At 40.7% G+C, this 17,159-nt stretch overlaps 1 protein-coding gene across 1 annotated transcript in view; it reads left to right on the top strand.

The window, feature by feature from the left end:
- CC2D2A (coiled-coil and C2 domain containing 2A) overlaps positions 1 to 17,159 on the top strand; it is a 79,817-nt gene that overhangs the window by 25,746 nt on the left and 36,912 nt on the right. Inside the window, exons 9-17 of the mRNA XM_040419085.1 lie at positions 1,069 to 1,205; positions 2,083 to 2,214; positions 3,951 to 4,160; positions 4,347 to 4,453; positions 7,738 to 7,878; positions 9,280 to 9,436; positions 9,849 to 10,081; positions 10,882 to 11,059; positions 11,434 to 11,590. Coding sequence (XP_040275019.1) covers positions 1,069 to 1,205; positions 2,083 to 2,214; positions 3,951 to 4,160; positions 4,347 to 4,453; positions 7,738 to 7,878; positions 9,280 to 9,436; positions 9,849 to 10,081; positions 10,882 to 11,059; positions 11,434 to 11,590 — 1,452 coding nt within the window. The remainder of the gene's footprint in view (positions 1 to 1,068; positions 1,206 to 2,082; positions 2,215 to 3,950; positions 4,161 to 4,346; positions 4,454 to 7,737; positions 7,879 to 9,279; positions 9,437 to 9,848; positions 10,082 to 10,881; positions 11,060 to 11,433; positions 11,591 to 17,159) is intronic.

Here is a 17,159-nt window from a genome sequence, read left to right as displayed (position 1 = left end):
AATCCAAAAAGGAAAAATAGGAAAATAGGCCTCAACGCCAAAGGGTTAAATTTGGTGCATCTGTAAAGCTACAGTAACACTTTTTGTCTTGAAATGCTATTGCAGTATTTTATTCTATCCTCCAACTGGAGTGTGTTTGACTTTTTAAAAAAGTCGCAGTGATAAATCAGTTAAACTCGTTAACATAGCTAACCATGCCCACTACCCCACCCACTTTTCAAAACTGGAGTAAATTGTGTAAAAATTCAAAAAGTCCAAATTTTCGCACTAATAATCCCACAAAGGCACTAAACCCCCTATTTTGTTACCTTTTAGAACCAGAATTCTGGAGTGCAGGGTGTGATAAATTCCCCCTAAATTTATACTTATACTTTATACTACTTTGCACCATTATTTGGCCCAATTTTGGTGCACAGTGTCTCTTAAGCCACGCCCCTTTCCAGTACGCCACATAAATTTTTTGAACACGTTTGCCAGAATTCTACCACAATTTGAGATTTCTGGTGCATCTTCCTTATTAAAACCTGCCCCACTCTTTACAGATTGAAAGCAGACCCCTTTCCCTAATGCTGGATTTGCATGGCTCGATTGTCGAGAACGAATGTTATGAACAAAGGTTCGTTCCTGAGAATAGGCCCATGTCAAATGTGCTGCCGATCACCCGATGAATGAGCAAAGCGTTCATCGGGTGAAATTATTGTTCGTCCAGCACATTAAATCATTGTTTCTGCGCAGCAGATTGTGCCGTGTGAACAGGGATCTGCTGCCCAGAAACAATGAATCTGTATGAGGCCGAATGATCGCAGTAGCCATTGCTCATCCTCATTCTGTGGAGGTGATCGCTGCATGTAAATGAAGCTTTTTCCTCCACTGACGAGCAGCCAGGAATAGTTCCTTCCCGATAATTGCCTGCCAGGTCGGTGCATGTATATCCAACATTAGGACAGGTGGCATTGAGAATTAACAGTTAAGTAACATTCAAGATCAGTTTTTTGGAAAATGGGAAAGAGGTAGCAAACCTGGGAGAAATACAGAGAACATCACTGACTCTTCTGCTTTTAAATACAGTGCCACCCAGCCAGAAGATCCCTGAGAACATGCAGCCAAGGTATCTAGAAGATGAGGGGTTATATATTGGCGAGAAGCCAAAAGTATCACGGACCAACCAGAACCTTCTGGAGAACCGGATATTACAGCAGGATGAGGTACTAAAACTGTGATGTTGTCTGGTATTCTTATTGTTCTACAAGGAATCTGTCGCCATGATTCTGGACCATCTACAGTAATACATGAGTCCAGATCACCATCTTTGATTTTCCCACTGCCCTCTTGTTCTCCTGCTGTCAGCGCTCAAAGCTGCACTGAAATACACCTGACTGCTGTGAGAACATAATTGAGAGGACTCCTGTGCTCATGTACAGCAGTCCTGACAATGTATTTCAGTGCCACTATGAGCCTTGACTGCAGAGGAACGAGGGGCAGCAGGAAAATGAAAAGTTCATCTGGACTCCTTATCTGCAGCACTACTCATTCATTACTGCAGATAATAGTCCAAGAACGTGTGATAGATTACCTTTAATGTTCTATCCATTTTCAGAAATATCAGCAAATTGCTACTAACGATTGACTCATCACGATGGACACCAACACAACCTGACGGACCCCAATGGCTGACAGTGGGCCAGTGTCCATAGTGGCTGTCGTTCTGACAGAAAGAATGGCGCTGCTTGCTGCATTATTCCTCCATTCAGATCTGATGGATTTTGCAATGGGATCTCAGAACTGACCCTAATGTGAACAGAGTCTTATCTGTAGGAGTGACCTGATTTACTGCAGGAGAGAGAAAGCAGCATAATACTCTGCAGGGATCTATAAACATAAAATTATGGTGATTTTGACTTTTCAACATCTGTCAAGAGATGGCAAATGCTAGCCAGCTATGGTGGGGTTCAGAGATTGACCCCCACATAATTAGCATTACTGACTTGTCAGATTATAATGAATAATAAGGATGGTCGTGAACACCCCCCCATAATTGTCTTGTTCGTCTAATTTGGCAAATTATTGTACTTTTATTTTCAGGGCAAGAAATGGTTTGGGGATGATGGGAACATTTTGGCTTTGCCTAATCCTATAAAAGCCTCTCCTACAAGACCTCCGATATTCTTTCTGCATGAAGGGATAGACCCAGCCTTGGAGACCATATACGTGAAGGTACGAAGAGTGCATGAAATGTGGAAGGATTGATTTATGGCACATGCAAGCATTCTGATCATATTATCTACTCCCGGTGGACACATTTCTACGGCTCCTCTTCCTGTGTAATTGATCTGCCCTTCTCTGTCTTTCCTTGTCCATTTCCCCTTGGAGCACGGTGTTCACACTGGTAATTAGGACGCATTGTTTTTCTTCATATTATATTGCAGAATATGACTTTGCAATTGACTTTTAAGATGTTGTGGTGGTTGGCCGCTCCTCTTTTCTGTGTTTAGATCTTTATCATAGAGTCCATTGTATTGGCAGATGGTAGGTGGGCACTTTAATAGAATATTCATTGGGGCACAAGTATTTCAAGTTACGCCTCTGAAAATGTATGAAATAATATTCCAGTCGGCCTCAGGTCATCTATTCCTTATCCATGTATTGGGACATGAGGAATTTTCAGATGGTGATGAGGTTCTTACGATCACAAAATATGATAATGTCTCAATAGATCACTGGGGGTAGATATAGACTTTTGTCACACAAGAGCTCCAGTTATTACTGCAGGGGCTTCCTTTTCTTTTTTCACTGCATTGAAATCTAGTTAATGGGTGACTTACAAATGCGTGGAAACTATATTATTTCTAGAAAAAACAAAATGGCTGCATACCATTATACATACAAACAATAGAGCTAAGAAATGGGGGTCATTCTAAATAAAAGTGGTACAATACCGACTATAAGCGAGTCAGTGGAAGCTCTTAGCGCACATATTTGCTCAAACGTGTGTCGGGCCCATCTACTAGGCGGTGGCTTCCGCAGATGGGTCCCTGACACTAAATATACTGCCTCTCTTTGGACTTACTCAAGCCTACAATATTCAGGGCAGTGTAGATGGGCCCGACACATGTTTGAGCAAATATGTGCGCTAAGAGCTTCCATTAACTCATTTATAGTCTGTATTGTACCACTTTTATCTAGAATGACCCCCATTTCTTAGCTCTATAGTTTCTATGTATAATGGTGTGCAGCCATTTTCTTTTTTATAATCCTGTTGCTTCATGGATATGCACCGGTGATTCTGAAGGTTCTAGTCTCAATTTTCTTGTAGTGTTCTTTGAAAGTAGCTACATAGGCCATAGACACAATGGACAGGAGCTGTCCCTATTGACTTCTGTGGGAGAGTTTTGTAGGCATGCTCTGTGACCTGTACAGAGGTCAGGAGGGAGTAGATAAGCTGTGATATCACTTGTCGTGAATAGTGGATTCTGTCTTACCTATACAGAGGCGATACCTGTCATTGTAACCTTGCCTGTGATGATAATGGTACTGAAAAGTTATCTGTACAGAAGAGGAAATCATGACCTACTACTAGACCTAATGGGCAGTTTGAAAATTGCAGGATAGTATTCTTTTTTTTATTTTAAATATAGATAGTGACATAAAAAAAAATTAAGGTTTTTTTTATTCCTCAGATACTGTATCTACTCCTAACATCCTTGATTCTGCTACTGAAGACTGTGGAGCTATAGATTTATGATCTTGAAATGTTATTATTTATAGCTGGGAAATTATGTATATTTACAGTACATGTAAGACCAATATATGCCAGACCTTCATTGCCCCAACCAGCAAAAAAATAGGAGAATCCAAGACCCTAAAATTCCCAATGTATTATGTCACTAGGCTCATCATTCCCTCTCTGATGTTGGACATCAAAAGTTATTTTTCTATGTTTTTACTCAAAGGCTGTCCCGTCTAAGAAATCACATCAGTACATGGTGGAGTCTGGAGGACTTCAAGGAGAGTTTCAATTGGATATTGATATTTCAGGGATCGTGTTTACCCATCACCCACTTTTTAGTAGAGAACATGTGCTAGCATCCAAATTATCCCAACGGTATGATCAGTATCTGAGAAGGAAGCAGAAGAACCTTTCCAACCTTCTATCAGACAAGGTATGTGATTATGTATCTGCTGAATTTGGAGGCTTTACCGATGTCTGTATGATATCGAAACCATGAGTTTAATTGTTCTGAGGCCCAAAAACAAACCCGTGAATATAAAATTTAAATCTACATTTCTAAATACTTATGGATGACTTTTCCTCTTTCTCTCGTTCTCTCTCTCGTCCTGTGATAAAGTTACATGCACTGAGGAATGCTGTACAAAATATTTCCACTGGAGGTGCCGCCCATGTCTCCAACACAATGGCTGAACAAAGTATCTCAGAATATAAACTTGAAATTAGGTAAGTTACTAAAATGGGGCCAATTAACATGCAGAAAAGTTTACTAGATTACACTGCATGGAGAAAACACATTACACCTACAGGAGCTTTTATGACATCCCATTCTAAATCCATAGACATTAATATGAAGTTGGTTCCTCCATTGCAGCTAAAACATCTTCTACTCTTCTGGGAAGGCTTTCTACAAGATTTTGAAGCGTATCTGTGGAAATGTTTGACCATTCATCCCAATGAGTATGTGTGGTGTGACATTGATGTTGGACACAAGGGCCTGGCTAGCAACCTCCATTCTAGTTCACCCCAAAGGTGTTGGATGGGGTTGTGGAGCTCTGTGCAGGCTAGCCAACTTCCACCCCGCCAGACTTGCCAAACCATGCCTTTATACACCTTGCCTTGCGCACAAAGTTGGAAGCTTACAATTAACAAAATATCTTGGTCTGCTGAAGCATTAAGATTTCCCTTCACCGGAACTAAGAGGTCTAGGCCAAGCCCTGAAAAATAACCCCATAGCATTATCTCTTATCCACCAAACTTTACAGGTGACACGATGCAGTCAGGCAGGTAATGCTCTCGTGGCATTCACCAAACTCATCCTTCAGACTGCCCGATAGAGAAGTGTGATTCCTCACTCCACAGAACACGTTTCCACTACTCCAGAGTCCCGTGGCAGCATGCTTTACACCGCTCCATCCAATGCTTGGCATTGTGATTAGTGATGCAAAGTTTGCATGCAGCTGCTCGCCTATTGACACCAGTGCCATGAAGCTCCTGGCACAGCACAGTTTTTGTGTTAATGCCAGAGAAGTTTGGGAACTCTGCAGTTATCGACTCAGCAGAGTGTTGGCAACCATGTGCCTCGGCACTCGACGAACCCGCTCTAATTTTACGTGGTCTCCACTTCATGACTAAAGTGCTGTGGTTCCTAACCCTTTTAATTTTCAATAATATTCCTCACAGTTGATGGTGGAATATCTGGGAGGGAAGAAACTGCAGAAACTGACTTGTTACAGCGTTGACATCCTATTACAGGACCACGCTGGAATTTAGTGGGCTCTTTAGAACGAGCCATTCTTTCACAAATGTATGTAAAGGCAGACTTCTTGGCTGGGGGATGGACTTGATACACCTGTGACACTGGAACTGAATGAAACACCTGAATTCCGTGATTAAGATGTGTGTCCCAATACTTTTCTCCATATAGTGTATTTCATCAGTGAGTTGTCTCAGTGCACAGAGAAAGTAACTAGTGTCGGAAAAATGATTTTTTTTTTTTTTTTTTTTTTTTTGTCATCTTATCATCAGATTTTCGCCATTCCAGTAATTTAGAATATTTTCTTATAGGGAATAATACAACTCAATGTTTCTTTGAGTCATTTGTGATTTCTATTATTATATATGGTGAAGAAATATTTCCCAACTTGTCTGAATTTTGTGTGATTTTGCTGTCAAAGGAAAACATTGCCAGCTAGTGAGAATTTTGAAGGCATCTGCCTTCTATCGATAGCAGCAGTGGCCACAGAAGTGATTCCACATGGCAGTGCTTTGTCCGCACAAGGATTTGGTTTCAGTACATTACCTCATAGAAAGTCTTCTTCTAGAATGCTGGAAATGTGACATAATGAAGCACAATGGTTTGACTTATGTGCAGCTTCTAATAAATTAGACTGTTCTAATTGGAATCATACCATTGTACATGAACTGTGACCGTAATGAAAATCACTTTCCTTCTTGTAGTGTTGCTTTTTTTTCTTCCTTTTTTCTTCTTTTTTTCTTTTTTTACCAATATTGGGTAATCTGCCAGCTAGGGGGATGTTCTCGTCAGGAACAAAAAGTTTATTATAAAAATTAAACCTTTTTTAAAAAATTTATTTTTATTGATTTTTTATATTACAAATAATAACAATAGTAATAAACAGACATCTCCAGCAACACAGGGAATGTGGAAAAGATGGAGGTGGTAGTCACGGTATTTACAGTGGCTGGGCTTCTCTCTACCAAACCTCCCTCACTGATAGGCCTATTACAGTGGTGAGAGGAGGGTCGCACTTGGGATGATGGGAGTAATAATTTTCCCCTGGGCACACCACGTGTAGCGTTTCCTGGCTGGTGGAAGGTGGAGTGCCCTTGGTTTTAGTGTGCCAATTGATAGGCAGGAGACTGAGATGAAGTTGAACAAGTAACTCACGATTTTCTTTACTTAGTGGCAAGTTGCAAAACACATCCTAACAAGATGGTTACAAGAGAGTTTGCCCAACAATGGTCTGGCTGAGCTGGAGCAAGGTTCTAATTCACCAATTCACAATGTCCTCTAGATGTAGCAATCTGTTTTTCTTGATCCTGTTCCTCAAATGGCAATATTTCTGCTATGCATTTCCCAGATGGGGTAGGGGAGGTGCACAAATGTCTCATATTTTCTGTAGTTCCTAGTGGTGAGGTGCAAAACTCCACATCACAAGCGATATGACAGCTGTAAAAGCTAAGCCAGGCCAGAAGTCTAAGGCTTAGTCCATGCTATGAGGTCATAGACTATCCATTACACCATCCTCAAACAGAACATGTTCCACTTCAGCTGCATAAATGGCTAGGCCATGCTGGGAGCCTAAGACCTAGTCCAGCTTAGCCATAGACTTCTATTATGACGGATCAAAACAGAATGCTTCTAAAAGACTTCCATTTTGCATTCCGTCTACAAATTCCGTTCTAATGGAATCCATAACCGATTTCCTACACTGCAAGAACACCGACTCCGGACCTGTAAAGTTTTGGTTCGCTCATCCCTACTTAAGGCATATCACACAGCATAAAACATTAAAGAGTAACTAAACCTTTGTGTAAAATTGTTGTCCCTAATGCCCTAATAAAAGTTTTTCTAATATACTTAATTAATTTAGTATTTTTATTATACCTTTACCTCCCTAAAGCGCACTATTCCCTGTGCGCTTAAAACTCAGTCCTCTGTAGGCCGCTAACTGCTCAACTGTCAGCGGTGTACAGAGAACTGAGTTTTAAGCGCACAGGGAATAGTGCTCTTTAGGGAGGTAAAAGTATAATAAAAATTCTAAATTAATTAATAAAGTATATTAGAAAAACTTTTATTAGGGACATCTTATTAAAATTTTACACAAAGGTTTAGTTACTCTTTAACCATTTAACCACTAGTAATGTCCTAGACGGACACTACATATCTTAGCAGAAAACTCTGTTACATTGCTAAATTGTTTGATATACCAAGCAGTTATGTGTACCACCAATTGTTGGGATTTACATATATTTTTTCATCACAGGCAAACAAGGAAATATCGAGATGCTGAACAAGAAAGAGACAGAGTTCTCCTCAAGTCCCTTATTAAAGTTTGGAAAGAGATAAAGTCCTTGCGCGATTTTCAGAAGTTCACAAACACCCCAGTGAAGCTTTACTTGCGAAAGTATGTAGTGATGGCATGTGAATTTGAAATTACTTCAGACAAGTCAAGATTTGATGTTTGATTTCTGATTTAAAGTAATTGGGCATAAAAATGACTGAGAAAAGTGTTTCTCCTAAGTGGAATGCAATGTGATGACAACTGATACGTAGGGAGAGAGCAATAAAGATCTAGGAGTGATGATCACGAAATTAATGTTTACCACTTCCTGAAATCCACCATATATGTACGGCAGATGTCGGGTCTTTAAAGATGGTGCTCGCTCAGGAGCGGAGTTCGCGCTTCTTAGTTGCCAAGTGCCTGCTCTTTTACACAGCAGACACTCATTGGCAGAGTCCATGATAGGTGATAACGCCGAACATAGACTTTTAAGCCCTCAGATGCCGTGATCACAATTGCGCTCCCAGTGACTGAACGGCTCCCCTGCAAGGAGATTGCAGTTGCTATGGCAGCCTTGGGTTTTCTGAAGGCTCCAAGGCCTTCCATAGAGTAGTTCCCATCAAGCTCTGCCTTAGCTGTTGTTAATAGCATTTAGAGATATTACAGCAGCCACCATAGGCCATAGATACAATGGATAGGAGGGGACTTCATTGACTTCTATGGGAGAGTTTTGTAGGCATGCTCTGTGAAAGGTGGATCCTGTGTTATCTATACAGAGGTGATATCTATAATTGTAATCCTGCTCCTAGCTTTGGGACCTGCTCCTGTCTCAAGAACGTGGCCCCATTGTGAACATAGAGCGCAAAACACTTGCACTGCATCCTCTCCATTCACTGCTATAGGACATCCGATAATGGCCACACTAGAACTTGGACAATTTTGGAAGTTTCATAGCAGTGGAGGACACCAATCCATGGCTTTCTCTCCATTTATAGTGGAGCCATGTTCTAGAGATAGGGGCCTATCGATGTGCCATAAATGTCTCAGATACGAATATTCTTTTATATTTTGTTTGACAACATTTTGTTATTTCAATGGGGAGGCAGTGAGTGGAGGGCCATAATTTGAAGCTCCTGGGCTCCGATGCAAAATCATTAACAAAACCCTCCACCTACTATTTGGAATATATAATTCTGATGTCATCGTATGTGGCAGTGGAGCCTCTAGGGTCCATGAGATCTCACATATTTGAGCCAGAGTTTCCATACTTCTGCCATTGCCATTGAACACATCCTATCATTAAAGAGAGCATATTTAGATGGATTGCATATATAATATTGTGTTAAAATATTTTTCCGAGACTTTGCATTCTTCCAAGTTGCTCATCTTAGATCTTATTTAAAAGTGTCCCAAACACGTGCAAAACATGCGCTTCAAGCAGTGAATAAGAAAGGACACTTATAGTTATACAAGTATCGTAAAAGGTGTATTAAATCCAGATACTAAAGCATGTCTTGACTTTAGGGAAGAAGTTAATAGGAAAGTTGATGAGGAAGCATATGAAGCTGAAATTCTAGCCGAAATAAATGAGCTCATGGAAGAATATACAGAGGAGTATGAGAAGAATGTGAAGCAATACAAACATGATCTTCAGCAATGGAAGGCGTGGAAAAGGGCACAGGTATAAAAGCTGGTGTATTCCCTTATACAAGGAGTGAAGAACCTTTTCTGGTCCAGGGGCCATATGATCAGATTGTACTAATCACAGGGCCACAATTCTGTCTGTGTCCTGATGGTGGTGGGCCACACAGAACAACACTGCAGGCCATAGATTGTGTACCTCTGCCTTATACATTATAACATAGTGATATCATTTATTGTGCATATGTATTTATTATATATATATCATCCTGAACCAAATGTTTGTTTCTGTTAACTTCCTCATCCTGCATTTGTTCTATAGTACCCATGCAGCCCTATCAACTTTGCCTCATCTTCTCCATTGCAAGGATCCTTTCATTTACCTTCATCTGTGGTTCTTCCTCAGTTTTTCGTTTGCCATTTCTTAACTTTCATATATGATATATACATAGAAAATGAAGAATAAAAAGAAGACAGAGGGTGCGGAAGATGATGATGATGCAGATAGTAGACATCTTGGAGAAGAACCCACCAAACCCTTTCCCCCTGTTCTGGTGGACAGACAAGAGGTAGAACTACAGGTTCGTGATAAGGCAGCTAACATCAGGAGAAGACCTGGAGAACCTACTTTGCATCCTGAACTGAGCCTTTCTGGAACCGTCACTCCTAATAACATGTGCCCAAGGTAATATATGCTGTTGAACGCCATCTCTGACGCATTTCGAACTAATTAGTTGTTATTCATAGACACTTGATCAATGATTAACATCTCATTAGTTCTAAAAATGTAATTTTAGTATCAAGCTTTTATTACAGTGAAATAAAGTAGAACTTTTATTCATTTTGTACATGGATTCTGGTGTTTTTCCATCCATGGTGTCTATGGTAAGGCAAGTCGTAGTCATGTACCTATGAAAAAAAAAGATCTAATTGCAGCTGGAGTAACCATTTGCTTTAAACAGGCTCTGTCACCAGGATCAACCCTATTAATCCACACATACTGGCTGGTGCGGCTCATCATGCTGATTGAAACAATACCTTTCTTTTATCTGTATGCTAAACAGCTGCAGAGATATCTGCGTTTCTATCCGTATGCAAATGAGCAAGTTGGAGCACCAGGAGGCAGGGCTGAATCATTTGAGCACTACTTTTGAGCCCAGATCCATGTGGGCCTATGCCACATGGATCTGTGCTGTACATATATGGGCTTATACCACATGGATCGGTGCTGTACAGATATGGGCCTATGCCACATGGATCGGTGCTGTACTGATATGGGCTTATACCACATGAATTTCTGCTGTACGGATATGGCCTATACTACATGGATCTGTGCTGTACGGATATGGGCCTATGCCACATGGATCTGTGCTGTGTGTGATATGGGCCTGTTCCATATTTTTCAACATTATACAGAAGCATGCATAGTTTTTTTTATCAGTTTTAATATAAAATGTTTATACGAGATCCCTTCCCCCATTACAGGGTAGAAGTAGTGAGACGTGAAGATCTACAGAAACACTCCTTGTTCATCAAGATCCTTTTCAACAACAAAGAGGTGTCCAGAACTGTGACAAACCAGTTAGGGTCAGACTTCAGAGTCCATCTTGGACAAATCTTCAATTTACAGATTTATAATTGGCCGGAAAGCATAAAGCTACAGGTACTGATGGTCATACAAACCTTCATACATAAGCATGGCATCAACAGTCCTGCGTCTGTACTTTGGTTCCTGGGGAACATATATGTTGGCGTGGGCATACCAAAAGAACACCATCTCCTATATACAGTCAAATTATGAATATTAGATGAATGTCACATGAAGGTCCAGTTATTGAAAACTAGTAATAATTTACTCTGTGATGGTCTTCATTGGTTAAGATATTACTGTAATTATGAATTTGTCAATTACATAAAATCCCACAGTTTATATTATTTTTTAAGACTGTTGTTAAATCGCTCAGTAATATTTCTATACAGTAAGCATATTGCATTGTGTTACTATATGTTGGTAAAGTACATGATCTTCTCTTTTAGATCTATGAGACAGTAGGACATGGTGGTGGCACCCTGCTGGCCGAGGTTTTTGTACCCATTCCGGAAACTGCTGTCTTAACTGGCAGAGCCCCAGTGGAGGAGGTGGAGTTCAGCAGTAACCTGAGGGTCATGTATGATCATGAAGGAGTTGGCAGTGGTAAGGAAATGTTATATATGTCTATGTGTTCATATTGTTGGATTTAGGTTCCTTGGGTCCCCCAGAGAAAATGACTGAGGACCCACCCTCTTATGTATGCAGGGCATGTGCATGTCCTCTTTTAAAGGAGTTATTAACAGTGTTGACCACCAGGTGGCTGAGTGGGTCGGCGCTCTACTGTTTTAGTAAATCCCATTGAAGTTCATGGGACCTACGTAAACAGCATAGCATAGCAAGCTATACTCTTCTCCTAACTTGGAAACCACATACCTTGCTGTTCTATACTGTTTCTATAGACCCCATGCACTCTAATGGACCCACCAACAATAACACCGATAACAGGGCTTTATATGCAATGACGTAGACATTAGGAAACATTGGTGTTTTCTTGGTAAGATGGTTATGGGCCCCTTTCCCAACCACATCTGCACAGGCTGTACATATGTTATGTCCACCACTGAGGTTATTAGTCCAAAATCAGCTGCAAATGAGATTGTCTCCTGCTAGACCATTGGGACCCTGTTTTATTAGGTGCTTATTATTGTTTCTGTGTTGGACCCTCCAGACAATCCTCTGGTACTCTAGTGTAATACTAGATTCTTCATATAAATTATCATCCCAAGATCCTCCTTCTCTTAAAAGTTTTACTTCCAAAATGCATCAACTCTGATTCTAATTTGTATAAGGGCTCATGCACACGACCGTTGTTGTTGTGCGGTCCGTTTTTCACAGATCCGTTGTTCCGTATCTGAGTTTTTTTTTTTCTCGGATTTAAGTCCTCTTCCGTTCCGTTATTCCACAGAACATATCCATATGGTTTCCGTATGCCATCCGGTTTTTGAGGATTGGAAACAGTAACTTATTAATCGCCAAACACATGAGCAATATGGGCTGGGCATAGCATTTCTACAAAATGGATCCGCAAAATACGGGTGACATATGGATGTGTTCCGTATGCGTTCCGTATTTTTTGCGGACCCATTGATTTGAATGGGGCCTCGGACTATGATTTGTGGACAATAATAGGACATTATTATAGTGGGCTCAGCATGCATGTTGGTACTTGCATCCCTGGATCCGATGAAAGCTGTAATGGCACCGGACGGGGTTAAAAGCAGAGTGTGCTTGGCGTGCATGCTGTACCTGCGCTCCCTGGACTTTGTGTGGCTATCATGGCCCATAACAGGTAGGAACTAGTATTAGGGACCACTCATAGAGGCGACCTTGACGTGTTGAGTGGCTTATTACGCTTTGGCCAAAATGTACACCAATGCCTCATCCAACATCCAGCATGGAGGCAGGGCAGAGTGCTGGTTGCAGAGTGCTATTGCATTTGTGTTTTGCGTTTGTAATAATAGGACATTCACAACTTTTTTGCGGAACGGTAATACGGAAACTGAATGCACACGGAGCACCTTCCGTTGTTTTTGCGGACTCATTGAAGTGAATGGTTCCGCATATGGTCCGCAAAAGAACGGAAGCGAAAAGAAAATACGTTCGTGTGCATGAGCCCTTATACAATTGTCCTTCCAATGTCAGACCTTGTTGGCAAGCATGAACTACCACTGGGCAGCAGGGTTGCCAACCAAAATTTTTCCTTTTTCTGGACAACTTATCACAAAATCACGGACATCCAACATTTTTAACGGACAAATTTGAAAACCATGATAAAGATTATAAGTAATCCATGTCTAGTACTGATAAGACTTCATTACCAGCATTCACTGGGAGCTGTAAAATGATGATGATTACCACCAAAATAACCTAGTCAAGTACCATCAACCTCAAAAAAATCATGGACACGTCAATTTTTCATTTTTTTTTCATGGACGCATGAAAAAAATGACCTATTTTTACGAACTGTCCAGAAATTCCTGGACGGTTGGCAACCCTGCTGGGCAGTCACCAAGTGGTGTCATAACCCATAATCTAGATATATTTTAGCAATCATGTATATGGTTATAAGAAATTCTTACAAAGAATTTTCTGCGACTAAAAATCTGTTCCATTACTAATTGGCGAAGCAAGCACATGGATTTCTGCAAGCCCCATTCAGGTGAATATTACTGATGTTTAGTCTCGGAAATTTCTGCAACAAAATCCGCAGTGTGTTCAGGCACCCTTAGAGTCTATGGGGTCCATGATGAAAAAGTTCTGTCTGAATGAACGCTCATCATGTAAATGGGGCCATGGTTCTTTCTATGCCATATGAGAAATAATGACTAAATCAGATGGAAACCACAACTCTATGGGGGTCATTTATGAGCAGATATACGCCACTTTTGTGGTGCACATTCTGTCGCAAGCCATGGTGTGCCAGAATCTGCGACTTATTCCCCGCTTCCCCCAGGTCTAAAAAAGTGGGCGTGATGTGGGCAGGAAAGGGGATGCGCAGGAGTTATGGAGATGCCGGCAGCTCCACATAACTTCCGTCTTCCACCCTCGGCTATAGGGCTTATTAAGACCGCCGTTTTTCTTAATAAATGTTCCCCTATGTATTTAGTGATCTGTGGTTGATATTGGCAAAGCATTGACCTTGATGAAGCATGCTCCAATAATAACAGCAGCAACTTCCAGAGCGTTATATTACTTTTCATCTTTTTCCATCTCAGAAATATAGTTGGCATTTCCTTCATTCAAGGCAAGGAGGCTGTTCATTAAAAATACACTTTTATCCGGCACTGCTTTCAATAAAAGTTGAACTTTATTCAAGAAATCCATTAAAAATAAACATGGAATACCAATGCTTAAAAAATACCTGCAGGTGAAGATGACTGCCTTAACGCTTCTGGGTTTTGAATACTGCTGGTTCATTTTCGAAGTTTCAGTGGTTTTCTGGAATGAAGTTCAAGTTTTATTGAAAGTGTTGTTGGATTTAGTTCTATTTTCAGTGGATGTACTCCCCTTCTAATTCATGTACTTGCATCGACATGGTTATGGACAAATGAAAGGTTGGATAAGCACACTTACCTATGAAATCCATTCTCTACCACTGACTCTAAATACCTTGGCCAAGGCAGTATGACATTTAGCTTTCCCCTTGACACACGGGGCCCATGTCCTATCAGTCTCACACATCCTTATGGTACATTATATTTAAAGCCCAGATAAGTCACTTAAGAATTAGATCACATGCACTTTAGCATCCAAGATAAGTTTGAAATCATTTTAAGGCTTAGAACTTTGCTTAAATTTCCAGGCCCGAAGCCTTCAGCTGGTTTACTCCTATGTCATCATGACAAAACTTCCTGTCTGTACTATAGTCTTTTGGTCAGCCTTGTCCTATCCACTGGGTGGCTCTGGATCATCATACCAGTCTATATAGTTATTTATCCCACCCATACGCCATGTGAACATTGATGTGAATACTGGCTTAGATCCACAGAATGATGAGGGTAAACCTGAGTAAAGTAAGTGTCATAAGAACATAGAAGAACATCAGCTGTAGTCTTGGATCTGTATCTTCCATCAGTGAAAGGGCTCATGCACATGAACATATTTTTGGCTTGGATATGATCCGCATTTTTCCCAGATTGGATTTGGACCCATTCACTTCAGTGGGGTCTCTAAAGTCCATACAGTATGTTTTTTCCGTGGCCCCGCAAAAAAAATAGGACATGTCCTATTTTTGTCCGTTTTACGGACAAGTATAGGACAGTTCTATAGAGTGCAGGATGTTCAGTTCCGCAAACTGAAACCAAAGGCTGACTTTTGAGAAGTATCTTGATGCTCCCAGGCCCCAGTGCAAAATATGTCACATGGGACCAACCACCATGTCCCATTTATATAGTTATTAGCAGCCATGGATGTTTATATAAAAGACTCATAACAGATTCAACCCCCCTCTATTCATAACTCTTCATTGAAGTCTTCATCCCCTGTTTTTCTGCAACTAATCACGGGGCACATGAAACATATATGGTTGAAAGTGCCTAAAAAAATTTACACATTACTACCTTCTCTTTTTGGGTTTTCTTCTTCTATGAAAACTGACCATAAAAAGCAGGAAGTATCACTAGGCATGTGGATATCTACATGGCTACAGTAAGCCGACATGATGGAGACTCAGAGGGCAGGGACAGTAGCCCAGTAGACTCCTATTTCCATAGACACCACAGCAGTTGTACTGGTGACTCTTTTGCCAGGTATGCCAAAGATATTTTAAGGGGAAAAAAAGTAGCCAGAGTTTTTTCTTGTCAGGAGATCATGACCATATGCACAGATGTAGTTCATACATCTTCCGTTATTACAGCACACATATAGAGTCAGCGGTCATATGCTCTCATCCATCTTTATTACACCAGCATAGTAATGACATACAGGACGAGATGAATCGGCCACCACTGTGTTAAACAAAATCTTACTTACTCAAGTGAATAAAGAGACTAAAGGTAAATTATGGGCTCAGGTTCATCAGATCATCCTATCATACCCAGAAAGACCTGGAGGCGCAACTCTCCAAACACCTAGTTATGGAGACAGCTGCAGGTCTGCTAGTAATTTCTACATTTTTGGATGCTGAGAAAATCATACCCTCTTCATTCCAAAACGTCAGAGTATTTAACCCTTTTGGACTTTAAATGGTCACTAACCTTTCACACAACTTTGTATATATCAGTAGTGCAGGTGAACATAAGAAACTTTGTAAAATATCTTATCATAAAAATGCATTGTCCTCCATTTATTAGCTCTTTTCTCCCCCACCTTTCCTGAACTAACATTCATTCTGAGTTCTGTCATAAATCCATCTTGAGAGACCAAGACACACTGTCAACTCTCTGAAGGATCATATCAGAAGCTCCCTTAGAAGTCTGTGGGAGGGGAAGAGGAGTAAGCTGCAGAGTGATGAGAAAGAGACACAGAGGCTGGAGCAGCTAATTGTAAATGTTGGGTCTCATCCAAGTGCTTTATTCACATCTACACTGCTCAGCACTTCTCTATAATGTCCTACATCGTGGTACATGTTGATTCTGAATGAGGGAGAGGGAGCAGAATCTTCTGTCTCTGTGTAGTCTATGTGGAGACATGATAACAGCTAATTTCCACTCACCTGCTCAGAGACAACTGAGAATTATAGATGTAGCCTGCAGAGGGGAACACTGCAAAAAAAAAAAATGCCAGATAGAAATTAATTTAGTAGTCAGCTATAGTGTTGTCACTTATGTATACATATTCAGAATAAAGATGAGTGGTCAGCACGCCCAAGCCAGGGTGGCTGCACATCTCCAGGCGAAGTCGTTAAGTTCCCCTAACAAATCAGCATATCCAAACAATAAAGATGGAACGGAGACAGCACGTCCTTTCTTTGTGATTTATTCCAGATGCAACGTTTCGGCTAACAAGCCTTTTTCAAGCATGCATATGATACACCCCAGAAGTGCAAGTTTAAATAGTAAAGTGATGACATCATAGAGGATGGCCAGGCAAACGCCTGGCACCATGATGACATCATCAAAGTGGGTCAAAGGTATGACCATGTGTAAACAATAATGTCAAAAATATTGAACACCATAATAAATAATGTATAATAAAATTGCTGGTATGTCACAAGGAGAAAGGTGATAGAACA

The sequence above is a fragment of the Bufo bufo genome, chromosome 2 (assembly GCF_905171765.1).
Source record: "Bufo bufo chromosome 2, aBufBuf1.1, whole genome shotgun sequence".
In the NCBI taxonomy this organism is placed as follows: Eukaryota; Metazoa; Chordata; class Amphibia; order Anura; family Bufonidae; genus Bufo; species Bufo bufo.
Note: the sequence above shows the minus strand (reverse complement) of the source record. Positions and strands in the feature narration are given on the sequence as shown.